Source organism: Syngnathoides biaculeatus, chromosome 15 (assembly GCF_019802595.1).
Source record: "Syngnathoides biaculeatus isolate LvHL_M chromosome 15, ASM1980259v1, whole genome shotgun sequence".
NCBI lineage: Eukaryota > Metazoa > Chordata > Actinopteri > Syngnathiformes > Syngnathidae > Syngnathoides > Syngnathoides biaculeatus.
This window is the reverse complement of record NC_084654.1, coordinates 14,694,553-14,710,806: the sequence shown is the minus strand read 5'-3', so window position 1 is coordinate 14,710,806 and position 16,254 is coordinate 14,694,553. Positions and strand designations below refer to the sequence as shown.

The 16,254-nt window shown below is 45.6% G+C and overlaps 1 protein-coding gene across 4 annotated transcripts in view; it reads left to right on the top strand.

The window, feature by feature from the left end:
- The window catches only part of evla (Enah/Vasp-like a), a 45,330-nt gene that overhangs the window by 21,011 nt on the left and 8,065 nt on the right, over positions 1 to 16,254 (top strand). For 3 of the 4 annotated variants that reach the window (XM_061842851.1, XM_061842850.1, XM_061842849.1), the window contains exons 2-6: positions 4,481 to 4,649; positions 5,874 to 6,054; positions 12,170 to 12,227; positions 14,443 to 14,504; positions 15,201 to 16,040. In XM_061842851.1, the coding sequence (XP_061698835.1) occupies positions 4,481 to 4,649; positions 5,874 to 6,054; positions 12,170 to 12,227; positions 14,443 to 14,504; positions 15,201 to 16,040 (1,310 nt within the window). The remainder of the gene's footprint in view (positions 1 to 4,480; positions 4,650 to 5,873; positions 6,055 to 12,169; positions 12,228 to 14,442; positions 14,505 to 15,200; positions 16,041 to 16,254) is intronic. The other variant, XM_061842852.1, reaches the window with a different exon arrangement.

The window sequence follows — 16,254 nt, the reverse complement described above, 5'->3', positions numbered from 1 at the left end:
ATGAATGATCATGTGATCAACTTTATGTCCCCTGTGATTGACGGGTGACCGGAAGTTGGGTGGGATAGGATTCAGTTCTCCCAAGTCCTCTGCCGCTGATGGCGGCAGGTGCTTGCCGCCTCGGGGACTGGTGAGGCCAGGACAGGGACCGGCAGGGCCACGACACCCACAAAATAACTGCAATACGCATAATAATTCTTGATGTAGTGGTGCACAGGCGGCACGGTGACTCAGCTGGTAAAGCGTGGGCTTCACAATTCTTAAGCCCCGGGTTTGATCCCGGCCCTCCCTTTGTGGAATTTGCGGGTTTTCCCTGTGCCTGTGTGGATTTTCTCCAGGCACTCCGGTTTCCTCCCACATCCCAAAAATCTGCAACATTCATTGGAGACCCTAACTTGCCGCTAGGTGTGATTGTGAGTGCGACCGTTTGTCTTGATGTTCCCTGTGATTGGCTGGCAACCATTTCAGTTTGTACCCCGCCTCCTGCCCGTTGACAACTAGGATAGGCTCCAGCACTACCCGCGACCCTCGTGAGGATTAGCAGAAAAGAAAATTGATGGATAGTGGTGCACATGATAAAGTACAATGGTACAATTTTGATACTGTGATACAAATGATGATGATAGATGGTGAGAATTGCATTGCAGACAAGCTTCACTCAAAAGATGCCAGATATACGCTTCCCCTTGCACATTCTCAATTAAAAGTGTGCCTTTATGCTAATTTAGCTGTCATCAGTCGTACCCAACGAAGTGTGTGAACGCAGCCATTTAACAGAAGCAAGAGATGGGGCGTCTTTCACTATTCTTAGTTTCACTTTCACGCCCACTGAGCGCTCCTCTGATATCAGCGCATGTAAAGCTGCTCCCGTTAACGGGCTGAAGGTGTGAAGAAAAGGAGAGAGGTGAAAGGCTCAAGTGTGTCTTGCCAAGCGCTTGATGCCTGTTTCTATTTATCTCTTCCATCATAAAATTCATTCGACTGCGGCCAGGACGAGGCTTCTATTAGCTTTTAGGATAGCAATATAAAGTAACACCTTTCCTTACAAGTGCCCCAATTTTGTCGTTGCTTGTTTTTGTTTGTTTTCATTTATTTATTTGTCTTTATATAGTGAGTCAGAATTTTAGCTTCACATATGCTGCCGGGCCCCCGGTCGTATGAAGTGGAAACAAATGTGCTTGGACGTTGTTGAAGTTCCGGCGATAAAGTGATGTGTGATGGTGCCAGCAATCTGCCAAGAGGCCTCCGCCTTCAGCCGCTAGCTGCCGAGCAATTCTACAAAATCGTAGAGCAGCGGCGCTAGAAGGAATGAAGGCGTGAGATAAAAGCAGCTGCCGATTTGCCAGGAATATAGAAAAAGACATCTTACATAACACTGTTGTTGCTGTGACATTTGGCTTGTCCCAACATACACAAATTAAACTGTATAAAATTTGATTTTCTTTCTTTTCGCCTTTATCAGGTTTTGTTCTTTTTATCCAACTAAAAAGACTAAAAATAAGTCTGTCAGGGCTGCAACAAATGAATGGCATCTCACATCATTCAAATGGGAAAAATGGGATTTGAGTACAAGTACCGTAATTCCCGGCCTACAGAGCACACCTGGTTACAAGCCTCACCGAGTGCATTTGTAAAGGAAATACCATTCGCTACTTGCATACGCCTCAGCTGTGTAAAAGCCGCAAGTGCCCACATTGAAACCCATATTTTAACACGAGATATTTACAAAGACAGCACACAGAAACAGTTTAACGCCAGCGTGGTGCTAAGGCTAGTGCTAACACTAGCACCGCTCTAGCTAACGCTAACAGCGCCAGTTAATTATTTTAACTTACCGGTAAATATAACTGAGACACGCCAGTAACACAGCAGCAACACGCGAGCACAGCGCTAACGCTAGCGCAGCGCTAACAGGGTCGGGAAAAGTCACTTCCTCGACACATATACTCCAAAGGTCTCATTCTTACCTCTCATAGTCTAAATGAAGGTAATTACAGTTATTTGTAGTTCTTTGGGCGAAAGGGAAGACTTGTAATGGAGAGGTGTTGCTTATTTGTTTCAAGTGGACAATGCGGCCGGCACTTAATCGACACAAGGCGTCCGTTGGAGTCGAGCCATCTATGTGAAGAAATATGGCATCTATTTCTGAGGATGCGCCAGTCATTTATTTTTCTCAGCGCCTTTCGGCCCCGAAGACAAGAGTAACATTTAAATGCCAACAAGTGACAAACACCCACCTTTACCTTCGAGGCATGGTTTTCCATTTCAGAGGCATGTGACTCCCTTCACGATTCTATTAATATTTGGACACAAAATACAGTCATTCTTTTTACATGCTTGTTCTTTCCTTCACAGCTTCATGTGAGGCTTCTTTTAGTTCAAGTCTGCAAATGGCAATGTGCTCTCAGTGCTTTGGAAAAAAAAAAAACGTATTATTACGAGAAACACACACCGCCCTCCTCCGCTGACTGATGTGAACATGTGGATGTGCTGTAACACACCCCACCGTAGACCAAAAGGGTCATTTTCGGTTTTTACTTTGAGGTTTTGCGCTTTTTAAAGCAGCCTCCCACCCTCTTCTTTCTTTATTTAACGTCAGACGTCACCTCTGTGTTTATTGCTGATGGAAAGGAAACTTAACCACATATGGTTGGTAGCTACTCTTGAGCTCGTGTTTCATGGGATTTCTTCAACTTCAAATGTGGAATAACTACCGTATGTAGTGCTATTTGCGCTTTATAGCACTACTAAAGTATATGTTGGTTCTGGCGACATTCACCCAGCATTTCCACTCCATTTAAAAAAAAAAAAAACCTTTACCCCACTGATAATTAATCACACTAGACTATCTTAAGGGGAATTGGGCCTTTACTTATTTTATCAGAAGTGTTTTTGCTACTTCCTGTACTCTTTAAGACAGGTGCCCAGAGTTTTTTACCCCAAGATCTACTTTTCAAGCAGCCAGCCGCTCGCGAGCTATTGACGACAGTGTGTGTGGGGGGGGCTTTCTTCAGCAGGAGGCGGAGTACACCCTGAACTAGTCACCAGCCAATGCCTTCTAAATTCTACATGCCACAGAGTATTGTTAACAAGCCCGCCAAATTTGAACGGATACAAAAATCGGCAAGTATTTAAGACGTTCCAAAATATCCAGCCGTCAGACGCTGTAGGCATGTTCGCTGCATGCACTGAAGACACGGCCCGCTCGCCATTCATCTGTCACGACAACATGTTTGCATGCGTACAGTATGTGCTCATACGTCTTTAGTGGAAGTCACAAGCTGAATAAGGTCTGCCGCTGGTCCCTTCGAGTGTCCCTGTTGTCCGGACCCACAAACAACAAACCAGATGATCCCACCACCGGTCCCACGGGCTTGCGGTCTAGCGAGCAGTCATCTTGCTTCAACCGGTGTGCTTGGGTAGACGCAACAGAAACGATATAGCCCAAATAATACAATTTTTCTTGTTGTAGGCATTGGTTGCTAGCTAAGGTTGTAGTGATACTAATGGACCAAGGTATCATTACTGTGCTAAGTAACAAACAATTGCACCAGAAGAGCAGCTGTTGGATTGAAGCTAACAGTCCTGAAACCTCAAGTGCGTACTTGGACTTGATTTTAGCCACACCCAAAAAATCTGGAGAACTGAATTGCTGAAAAAGAGTTTTAGAACTAAACCACAGAAATCACTTGATGGGGTTTTTAAGATGTACCCATCCATTTTCTTAGTCACTTATCCTCACATTGGTCGCAGGGAAGTGCTGGAGCCTATCTCAGCTATCAACGGGCAGGAGGTGGGGTACTCCCTGAACTGGTTGCCAGCCGATCGCAGGGCACATAGAGACAAACAGCCACAGTCACAATCACACCAAGGGGCAATTTAGAGTGTCCAATGAATGCTGCATGTTTTTGGGATGTGGGGGGAAACCGGAGTGCCCGGAGAAAACCCACGCAGGCATGGGGAGAACATGCAAACTCCAGACAGGCGGGTCTGGGATTGAACCCGGGACCACAAACTCTGAGTCCAACAGTTTTCTAGCTGAGACACGCTGCCACAGTTTTCAAGATATTGAAGAAGGGATTTTTTTCCCCCCACATAGCCAATGAAGAAAATGTATTGAAGTACTCGCCTAATGCATTTCTGAACATATCTAGATGTGAAATGAATGAGGGTTTTTTTTTTTGTGGTGGTGGGGGAGGGGGGGGTTCATCTTTGAGCATGGATGTCTTGTTTTATCATCTCATTGCTCAACTTCAAATTTCAAATGGTTCATGTCTCACTCTCTTGGGCACATATATGATACTTTTGAACGATTGTGTAACAATGACTGGCTAGAAACACAATAGTATTAGTGAAACCAAATCCATTAAAATGGTAACTTCTCCCCTTCATTTGCCCATTCTCTCTTTCTCGCTCTCTCGCTCTCTCTCTCCCATTCCTTCACTGATGAATCCCTGCCACTCTTATCTTCTCATTCCAGCGAGCAGAGCATCTGCCAGGCCCGGGCCTCGGTGATGGTCTACGATGACGGCAGTAAGAAGTGGGTGCCCATCAAGCCGGGGCAGCAGGGCTTCAGCCGCATCAACATCTACCACAACACTGCCAACAACACCTTTCGGGTGGTGGGCGTCAAGCTGCAGGACCAGCAGGTGGGCGTGCGTCGCTGCCGCGTTCACGATCATCCACCACTTTTTGCGTTTCACGGTCTGGACATGAATTTGTTGCCGTTTCAAAGCAATTTTCCCCATTGAAAATAACTGACATCACATGAATCCGTTACGTGCCACCCCTGCACTAATCTTATTAGCCATGAATACTTAAGTTACTTGAATACTTCTTGACTTGAAATTAATTTGAGGATACTCCTCGCAGCAGGATGATAATGGAGAAAACATCCATCCATCCATTTTTCCGTACCGCTAGGATCACGGGATTTGATGGAGCTGATCTCAGCTGACTCTGGGCAAGAGGCAGGATGCACCCTGGACTGGTCGGCAGCCAATCGCAGGGCACAGATAAACAAACAACCATTCCCACTCACAATCGCACGAATGGACAGTTTAGAGTCTTCAATCAACCTACCACATACGAAACCAGAGAACCCAGAGAAAACCCACGCAGATGTGGGAAGAACTTGCAAACTCCACACAGAAGTTGTGGTGACCATTTTCATATGATGTAATTGAAATGAGTTTTGTGCTACAAATAAGTACAGCACTGATGTTTAATCAGAATAGTAGCAGATGTTCTCCAAAAGATACATCTTTTTAAATATTTTTAGTACCGGCATGTCTGAGACCAATATACCATCATTTCCAGCCTATAAGACGCAACTTTTTTCACACGCTTTCAACTCTACGGTTTATGTGGTGATGCGGCTAATTTCTGGAATTTTTCTAACGGCCGCAGGGGGCATTTGGGCGGAAAAGGTAAGAGTGAGAACCGGTGGAATATATGTGCAGAGGAAGTGACTTTTACCGGTCTGGCCCCGTTAGCGCTACGCTAGCGTGTTACTGCCATGTCTCAGTGAATTTTACCGTCATGTTTTTTTTTTTTAACCGGCCCTATTAGTGCGGCGGCGCTAGCGTTAGCATTAGCATGACGGCGCTAGCGTTAAACTCTCTGTGTACCGTCTTTCTTTGTAAATATCTCATGTTTTTAATGTGAGCACTTGTGGCTTTTACACAGCTGCAGCGTATGTATGTACCAAATGGTATTTCCTTCACAAGTGTACTGGGTGAGGCTTGTGCGCTCTGTTGGCCGGGAAGTACGGGAATTAAATCGGCTTTATATTTTTATCAAAATTCTGACAGTGTATTACAAGTGCTACATATTTACAGTCGGTCATTTTCACGGCTATTCTGTGCTCACAGGTGGTGATCAACTACTCCATCGTGAAGGGCCTGAAGTACAATCAGGCCACGCCCACTTTCCACCAATGGCGTGACGCTCGGCAGGTCTACGGGCTCAACTTTGCCAGCAAGGAGGAGGCCACCACCTTCTCCAACGCCATGCTGTTCGCCCTCAACGTACTCAGCTCGCCTGACAGCGGAGGTAACATGATTCACTCTCAATTCTCATCACATGGTCTTTATTTTATTTTATTTTTCTTTTTTTTTTTTTTACACCTCATGCACTGAACAGTTCACTAACTTGACATTCTCACTCGGGCTAGATATGCACCGCAGGGGTCAAGTGACACCATTCTCATATTTTTGCACTTGACTATCTTCAGATCATAATCAGGCCTCTTAGAAATATGGATTAAAAAAAATATATATTGTCTGTAGACCAACATATGGGTGAGGCATCCCAGGTTTCATATCTTTATCATTGTTCAGTCCTATGTTGTGGCTGACACAGACTGTTATTCACCATAAATGTAAACATACTTGAAATGTGCACGCAATTAAACACAATGAAAATATTGTGCATCAGCATTAAATTGGAATTGAGACTTTAATAAATCCAGCCCAAGAGATCCAGATTTTCTTTGGCCTCCTGGCTGCGTGACAGCTATTTAAGATATTTGCTGAATGTTTTACTGGTCTTCGATAGCTTCTGTCTGGGGAGAAATGGAAGATTTATGACTTTTGCGTCCTTTGTTTTTCGTGGAAGTTGAACTGGAATTTGGGCTCATGTTGTTTTTACCATCTCACATGAATGTCAGTTAACCAGCATTAAGTTGTTCTGAACGCCTCTCTTAGTTTGATTTTCAGATGATGTTACATGAGTTTATTGAAGTGCTGTTCGTAATTTTGTTATTCAGATAGTTTTTGTGCGCTAGTCCGTAATGTGATAGACGGAACTTCATCAAAGTTTCTACAAAGTGCACAAAGGTAATGGACATAGATACCAATACAGTATATACGACAGATGAGCGCCAAAATCAATGCATGTCATTTTTAATCTGATGCCTTGAGGATGCTCGTGGAGAAGGTCAGAAGGAGCTACATTGTGTCTTTGTCGACACAATGACGAGAGAAAGCCTATGACAGAGTACCAAGAGAGGAACTGTGGTACTGGAAGCACAAGTCCAGTGTGGCTGAGAAATATGTTAGAATAGTACAGGACATAGGTAGGTGTGTCAGAAGAATTTAAGGTGGATGTGGGACTGCATCAGGGATCCGCCTTGAGCCCCTTCCTGTTTGCGGTAGTAATGGATAGGCTGAGAGATTAGGTTGGACTGGATTCCCCTTGGACCATGATGTTCGCTGATGAGATTGTGATCTGCAGTGAAAGCCGGAAAGCAGGTGGAGGAACAATTAGAAAGATGGAGGCACGCACTGGAAGGGAGAAGAGATAGCGAGGGTGGATGACTTCAAATACTTTGGGTCAACAATACAGAGCAATGGAGAGTATGGTAAGGAAGTGAACAAACAAGGTCCAAGCAGGTTGGAACAGCTAGCGGAAGGTGTTTGGTATTCTATGTGACAGAAGAGTCTCCGCCAGGATGAAGGGCAAAGTTTACAAACACTCCAATTATTACACCTAACTAACAAAAATGAATACAAATTGGCAAATGTGCGAAAATTTGTTGTGACTGAGCAAGCTTCTACCCATCCATCCATTCATTAATTTTCTACCGCTTCTCTGGGTCGGGTCGCGGGGGAAGTAGCTTCAGCAGGAATACCCAGACTTCTCTTTCCCAGGCCACTTCTTCAAGCTCTTCCGGAGGGATCCTGAGGCGTTCCCAGGCCAGCCGTGAGCCATAGTCTCTCCAGCATGTTCTGGGTCGTCCCTAGGGTCTCTTTCCAGTGGGATATGCCCGGAACACCTCACCAGAGAGGAGTCCGGGAGGCATCCAGATCAGATGCCCTAACCACCTCATCTGGCTCCTCTCAATGCGGAGGAGCAGTGGCTCGACACTGAGCCCCTCGGATGACCGAGCTTCTCACCCTATCTCTAAGGGAGAGCCCGGACACCCTGCAGAGGAAACTAATTTCGGCCGGTTGTATCCGGGCTCTTGTTCTTTTGGTCACGACCCACAGCATGTCCCCATAGGTGTGGGTAGGAATGTAGATCAACTGGTAAATTGACACCTTCGCCTTTCGACTTAGCTCCCTCCTCACCACAACGGACCGATATTAAGTCTGCATCACTGCAGACGCTGCACCGATCCGTCTGTCGATCTCCCGCTCTATTCTTCCCTCACTCATGAACAAGACCCCAAGATACTTGAACTCCTCCACTTGGGGCAGGATCTCATCCCCGACCCAGAGAGGACACATCACCCTTTTTCGACCGGCTTGCTTGACCCAAATAATGGCTGAAGTCAATTTTCTTGAAATTTAGCGGGGACTCGCCTTGAATTTTTTTCGTCACGTTAACTTGAGACTTGCTTGAAATTTGAAAGTGGGTGAACTTGCACATGTGACTTAGTCCCACCTCTGGTAAAATCTTTGGGAACATGAGAACAGAAAGAGTATTTTGAAACAATGTTGCAAGGGCAAGGAGCACAAAATGTCCGCGGAACAACCCGTGTTGAATGTGAACGTGTTGAAATACGTTCTGATCGTCTTTCACAGAACATGAGCCAAGGCCAAGGAGTCTTGAGTCTTTTTCTTTTTCTTTTCATAAGAATGAAAACAACATCCAAGGGTTGAACAACACAGTGAGCCTGTTTGTGTGTCAATACTCACTCCCATGCACAGATGTTAGTCTCAATCTTACGTGAGCTGTACTCCCCTCTAGTGGCGAATAATTTTAAGAACTAATAGTTTCATAGGACGGAGACCGGAAAGTATTTTTACAGCTAAAGCTCACCGTGAAAGACTTTATACTGTTATGTGGTTTTATATAGTGATTATATTTAGTTGGGTGTGTTTTGGGAGTCGCCCACTGTGCATTTAACAGCCCCCCCCCCCAGCCTCTCTGGTTTCGAGTTATTTAAAAGGGCTGGCGTGGAAGAGAATGCGTTTAACTGTGACATCATGCCAGACCTGCTGCCCTTGTGACTCGAATGGTGGTTAAAGTGTCACGTATGGAGACATAATGTCGGCACAACCCCCCCCCCCCCCCACACACACACCCACACACTCCATTATTCAGAGCACTGAGATGTGAAGTGTATCTGCTCGTTTATTATCTGTCAATGAGTCATCAGTGGTTTCTGCTTGTAGTAATAAGCGATGAGCATTTGCGTAATTATTTTCCTCAACTCTTGGTGAAATTAACCGTTTTTATTGATCAGTTATTTATAAGAATTGCTTGGTACGCTGTTTTCATATGTAAAAAAATAAAATAAAATAAAGTGTGCTTTCCACAATTTCTCCTGCATCATAAAAACATTAGATTTTAAGTCAATCAGTTAGATATATTTTTGGAAATAAGGACTCTTAATGGGGAAATACATGCGAAACACATTTATCATTTCTAGTGTCTGCGACGTCCTATTTCAGACAGAAATTTGAAACTTGTTTCCTCGCATTTGAAAATCAAATTCAATTTGCAGAGTTCTGTATCATGTTCAATTCATCAAAAATTTCACAGAAAATGTGTTTTCTTGCTTATCCACTGATGAAGTTTGGGAAAATATTTACATCGCTTTTTTGTCAAAAAACCGTCGGCCTATAAAGGTGAAGCAGAGAGTGAACAGTGAACAACAACCGTAAACAAAACTTTGTTCAAGTGAATTAATCAGAAAATAAAAAAACCCTTCACAAACAAACTTTAACAGCGTCAAAGTAAATCTTTCTAACTTACCTGTGGAATGTTTATCTCACAGCCACGAAACTGGCGATTAACACAGTTAATCACAGCACAGGTCGGCATGATTGTTTTGGGAGTATGAAGATGGCGAATAGCGACTTCAGTTTTGGTGGCCAATGGAGCCAGCCAATCTTTTTTTTTTTTTTTAGATCAGTAGTTGGCCACAGGTGAGCTAGAGCCTAGAGCTAAACCTAAAGCTAGCTAGAGACTTGTTGACAGGTGTTCGCCAGCCTATGGCGATACAATAGCTGCATGGATAAATAATCACGCTTTCACACATTTTACTCATATGTCCAATTTATAATCTTCAGTGAACCAAAAATGCATTTCTAGATTGTGCCAAGAAGCCAGATAAAACCCACGGACTGAGAACTCCTGAGCTAAGATTCAAACCTCAAACCTCAGAGGAAATGCACTAACCACTCCGCTACAGTGCTGGTAGTATTTTTTTAGAACTATTTTTCAACAATTGCTAAATTTCAAGTCCCTAATACTTGTAGTCTTGGCCCCAATACGGGGAAACAGTATGGAAGATGAAGACTGAAGAATTAAATCATCCGTTCATCGATGCATCCATTATTATGCCCATTATGACTCAATTTACATAAATTTGAATCAATTTCATTTATGAGATCTACGGACCATCATATCTAGTCCAAAGCGCAGCGTGAATAGGAGTCTGTTTTTATTCCTAGTGAAAGGTCATTTTTATTTTAGCTGCTCATCGTCTGCGTGAGTCGCTCGAGTTTATCAAAAACAAGCCCGCTCAGGCCCAGCTCGGCTCCCTTTGGGCCCTTCTGCTCATCCTTGACCTTCGCCATGGCAACAGCCCGGCACCTCTTCATGTCGGCTTTACAAACACGCACACGTGGATGCGCTTGCAGCACGGGGTGATAATTGTCTTCATTAACATGTGCGGGCGGAGCGCGCCTGGCGGTTTTTGATGCGTCTGCGTTCGGCTCCGTGCTTTGAATGACTTTGCCTTTCTGCTGCTGGTGTAAACAAAGTGTCACTCTGATGCCTAAACAGGAGACGGACGGGTGTTTACGCCAGTATTGCTGTGGGTAACCATGACGCAGAGGCGCGAGGTGAGAGGAGACAGGGTGAACGGATCTTTCTTGAAATGTCAGGAAAAACTCCAATGAGCGCGATGTAGCGCCTGTTCAGCAACGCGATGTTTGAGCTTCCGGATGATGTAAGAGCGGATTTCTTTGTCAGTCACGGGGAAGAGTCACGCCATGTCACCTGTGACAAAACTCCTTTTCGCGCTCTGCGTTTCCGTGCATCTGGGTCATTTCGCCGCAGGTTCCCAAAGCAGTTTTTCGGGTTTTCAATGCAATGTTATGCAGGTTGGGCCGATACTATTACATCCGCAAGTCGGATAGGATCCTGAGCAGGCCAGAAGTCAAATAGCACAAATCTGCAAATAATGTGGTTTTACACAAATGCCTGCAGTTTGTCACTACAAAGATTCAGCGTAAACAATTACACTTGGGTGATTTTGCAAAGCGCAGGAGAAACTGTAGTTGTAAATGTTCTGGTTAATGGACCTTTCCAATGGCGACCTTAAGCTCCGCCCCCTTAGCCATGTCCCACAAGATTTCAAAATGGCGATTGAACATAACATGTTTGAAGTCGATTCTCTATCGCATATTCCAGATAATATTGGGGTTTTTTTTTTTTTCTTTGCCAAATGCGTCAGACTTGTCCACGAGAGTTCTTCAGAGACGTCTCAACTATTTCACGCAAGGATATGAACACGGAATTAAGATTTTGGACGGAGCGGGACGCAATGTCAGAGTGACAGCGAAATGTTGGCGATCGATGCAAAAAAGTTTGACGCCTCACAAACTTCATATTGAAATCCAACTGGATAAAATAGTGGAAAGGTACTGTGCGTGTAAAGCAGGGTGACGACTTTTTACTTGGAAAGATCACGAGAAATATCATTGTAGTCTTTATAAGTGAGTGGGTGTATTCATTTGACTTGGCTCGTAATCGAACCCAGTGCTCAATCTTAAAAGTCTTATGTGATACAAATAGCCAAATAGAGATTTTTCTTGCATGACATGGCGCATTTACGTATCACTAACCGACTCTGCGGCATGAAACATGACACACTTCATTCACCAGGTCAGTGATACGCTAACAAAAGTGAAAGTTGTTCTCCTGCAACGTATAAAGCACTGATAATAATTCAATCAAACTCAGAGAAGATACTTCTCCCTCACTTACCTTCAAACAGTAAAAGTAAAAGTCGGATGTGATACAAATAGGCAAATAGACATTTCTCTTGCTCTCTGATTGGCTATTATTGTACGAATGATTGACAGGTTGGAAAGGTCCATTATTGCCGCTGAACAAATATGAGTGTGGGGGTTGTGTAATGATTGAACACAATGTCCAAGATTTTTATTTCTTCGTTTAGTCATCGCTCAACCTCACTTCTGTCTTTCAGGTCCAGTCGTCCAGCGTCAAAATGGACCCTCTTCCGAGGAGAGCGAGGCCCAGAGGAGGTACAGTCGGTCACTAGCTAAGCTCAGCGCTCACTCGTCACTTCAGTGCACACACCTTGTACAATCTCATGAGATCCGATACAAAAGACAAATGAGATGGTGACTTGGGGCAGGAGTTTGGGATGCCCCTTCGGCTGGTTGCGACGTTTTCCATAATATTCATTTGGATTTTGTTGGAAGCTTCACATATACTGGCAACATCGTTCGATATCCCTCCAGGCATTTTCTGTACTGCTTATCGTCACTTGGGCTGCGGGTGTGCGGTATTTTTTTGTTTTTCAAATGTGTTTGTGCAGGCAGCACGGTAAAGCATTGGCCTCACATTTCTGAGGTCCCGGGTTCAATTCCGGACCCGCCTGTGTTGAGTTTGCATGTTCTGCCCGTTCCTGCGTGGGTTTTCTCCGGGCACTCCGGTTTCCTCCCACATCCCAAAAACACGCAACATTAAATTAGACACTCTAAATTGCCCCGAGGTATGATTGTGAGTGCGACTGTTTGTCTCCGTGTGGCCTGCGATTGGCTGGCAACCAGTTCAGGGTGTACCCTGCCTCCCGCCCGTCGACAGCTGGGATAGGCTCCAGCACTCTCGCGACCCTCATGAGGATATGCGGCTAAGGAAATGGATGGATGTTTGTACAAATAAAACTGTGCCTAATAGACACTTGCTGCCATCTGCAGTTGAGTAAATACCCAATTGGTAGAACTTTGTTCATGTATAATACGTTTGTTTGTATTCTGTTACAAAAGGCAGCGTTTCACAAATCTTATTTAGGTGAGCCACAAATAATCAATATTATCATCTCATACATATTCTGTGGTATTTATTTTGAGTCCTGTATATTAAACTATTGTTGACTTTCACAATGATGAAGTGGAAGGTCCAATAAAGCATTTCCTAAATGTATTTTGAATACGGTGTTGGTGTTGCTGCATTCTTTTTTTTTTTTCATTTTCCAGTGATGCCTCGGTTCTCGACCACAATCCATTCCAGAAAACGATTTAAGAAGTGATTTGTTCGAAAACCAAATCAATATTTCCCATTACAATGAATGGGAAAAAAATAATGCGTTCCAAGCCCCCCCAAAAATTAAGGCTTTTTCAAGCATTTTTTTTTAGCTTTTCCTGATAAGAAAATGCATAGTAGAAATACATGTATATTTAGATACTTTATATAATAAGACAATTTAAGAAATATATTTATTTTTTGCTTAAAATGTTTCCTTCAGTAGTAGAGTACGCTAGGCTGGGAGTGCATTGCCGTATCTGGAGCGACTCACCCCCCAGCCTTGTCAACTTTTTTTATGAACAAAAGTGCAGAATAACTTTAAACAAGCAACTTGCCTTCTTTGGAGCCATGATTGGGGGTTAATGCGGTCGTCCTCGATAAGAAGAAAAACAACAGTCACTACCGGGACACGTCTGTGTACAAAGGCTGCGTTATCCAGAATAACAAAAGTGCGCTGGATGCGCCGCGCGCGTTATGTCATTTCCGGGTTATTTTTCTGGGGGGCATTCGAATTGACAATAAGAAAATACGTCGTGGGTGGGTCAGCTCCTTGCGCTGCACGCATTATGTTATTTCCGGGTTTTTTCGCCAGCTTCGGAATTCACAACAAAGCGCGTCGTGGGTCAGCTGGTCTGGCTTCGCGCAATATGTTATTTCCTGGTTTTGTCGGGGGCGTTTGAGTACTGAGTTTCGTTTGAAAACAGAAGCGAAAAAAAACCCGCAAAATTTTCATTCAAAAACCGATTTGTTCGAAAACGGGGACGTTCAAGAACCGAGGCTTTACTGTAATAGATTACTAAATCTCAAACTTTATTGAACCAAGGCAAATCTACTTGCTCATTAAAAATTATTCCATTTAATCAAGCACAAAGCTGATTCAAGAAAATAAACTGTGATCATTTTCAGACCACTACAATTCAATCGGCTTATTTCCTGCAGCCTATTTGGTGACTTCTCACGTAACACAAAGACATCACTTGACAGAAGGTAATAGAAATATGAAAAACGGCCACCAGTGCGATTCCATGCAGTTGTAAACCACCGCAAACAGAGTATTTCATTACTATCATTGTTATATGCAGCTTTTGTGTTGGATCTCATAAGATTGCACTCATGTTGCGCAACAAAAGCCGATCCGGGTGCTCGTGACAGTCACAATTGCGCGTGAGTGTTGAAGTGTTATTGACGCGCCGTGGTTGCTCTCGAAAGGATGATGGAGCAGCATCAGATGCAGGCGCACAAGGAGAGGGAGCGGCGGACGTCGGGATCAGGTGAGGCTTCGGCAAACGCCGCGCACGCCAGCCCGACCGCGGCGCCCCCCCCGTCGCCGTCCTCTTAGCGTTTAACACTCACGCCGCAACTTGAGAGGAGCCGGCGTGTATTTGCTCTGCTTTGTCTTTTTTTTCGCTATCAGTGTGTTGTCAGGTAGAGTAAACATTGGAAGTGATGACATCATGAATAGAGAGCACTGTTTACTTCCTGATCCCTTCTACTCACCCACATTCCCGCGATGCCCTTTTCTCCATGTGCACACACGTTACACGTGCTCGTCTTTCTACAGAAACACTTAAACATGTCCTTCGTCCCACTCGACGATATCAGTGACCCTCCCCGAAACCCTCTAACCCTTAACCCTGACCCCCCACTTCCTCCTCCCCCACCAAGCCCCTGCAACATGCTCTGCTGCCATCTCTTTCTTCCAGCTGCTGTTGGGGGGGAAATGTCATATGCTTTTTTGGTCATGTTGCATTCTGCTGCTTGATATTTTGATTCTTTCTTATTTGCGATTATCCGTTTTTTGAATTATGCTCCTGATTTTTTTTTTTTTAATCTTTTCATCTTGGCTTGGTTGCTTTTCATTCTTCTCACGTTTTTTCTCTTTTCTGTTTTCCTTTGTTTGTCGCCCTCCTTGGTCCGCATCTCCTTCTGTCTCTCCTCTCCTCCCCCCACCCCGTTGCCCCTCACAGTCGTTTCCACTCTCCAATACAAAGTGTGCGCACCCCCCGCCCACCCCGACACTCCGCCCGAGTACAGACAGTTCAGAGCTAGCACGCTGCCCCCGTCCTACGTCCGTGTGGCCTCCTCCTCCTCCTCCCCGCCCTCCGCCTCCTCCTCTCCCTCCCAAGAGAAAGAGGCGGGGACGGCGAGGGACAAGGCCCAGCTTTCCTCCCAGCTCTCCACCTCGCTGGCCTCCGCCTTCTCGCCAGTCCAGGCGGGAGTGACCACGATGGGCCGCCAGGTCCGTCAGATCCCCCTGTCTCCTCCCACCGCCGCGCGCCACGCCCACCAGCACCACCAAGACATCACGCTGCCCCCCAAACACGGCACCTGGTCCGCCTCTCATTTGCACCAAATGTACGCCCAGTGCCCGCCCTCCGCCTCCCCTCCAGTCACGATGGCCGTGCCCGCCAGGCAGGGGTTGGCGCCGCCGCAGCCCGCCCTCCCCGTGGCGCACTCTCTCCCGGGCGTGAGGACGAAGCCCCCACCGCTCGACCCGAGCACCCACCACCAGCCCAACCCTCACGCCAACGGCCAAGCAGACGACTCGTACTCCCCCCACTCCCACCGGCTGCCGCTTACCCCTCAGTACTGCGAGGCAGTGCCTCTGCCGCCTCTCGTAGGCCAGCCGCCCGCAGGTCCCGCCCCCAATCACCAGTACCCGTCCACCTTCCACCCTCAGCAACAGGTGCACCACCAGCAGGGCCAATCCCTCAGCAACACCTCCTCGCCCCCCTATTACAATGATGGGGGCTCGCCCAAGGAGACCCCCTCCCCCGTCCCCCAGCAGGTTCCCATGACCAACAGCAGTAAGTATGAAGAGGAAAACTGAGGAAGTTGTGTGTGTGTTTGTTTAGCATTCAAAAAGAACAATATGGTAGATGCAAATTTTGCTCCCACACGCAGGTGTTTCGGGGTGGGAACCAACTTTGAGACCGGTTCCAGCCGCAGATGGCTCATGCTCGTCATGTCAACAGTTGATCTAAACAAATAGCTCTCCGGTGTCACACCCGTGGCAGCCCC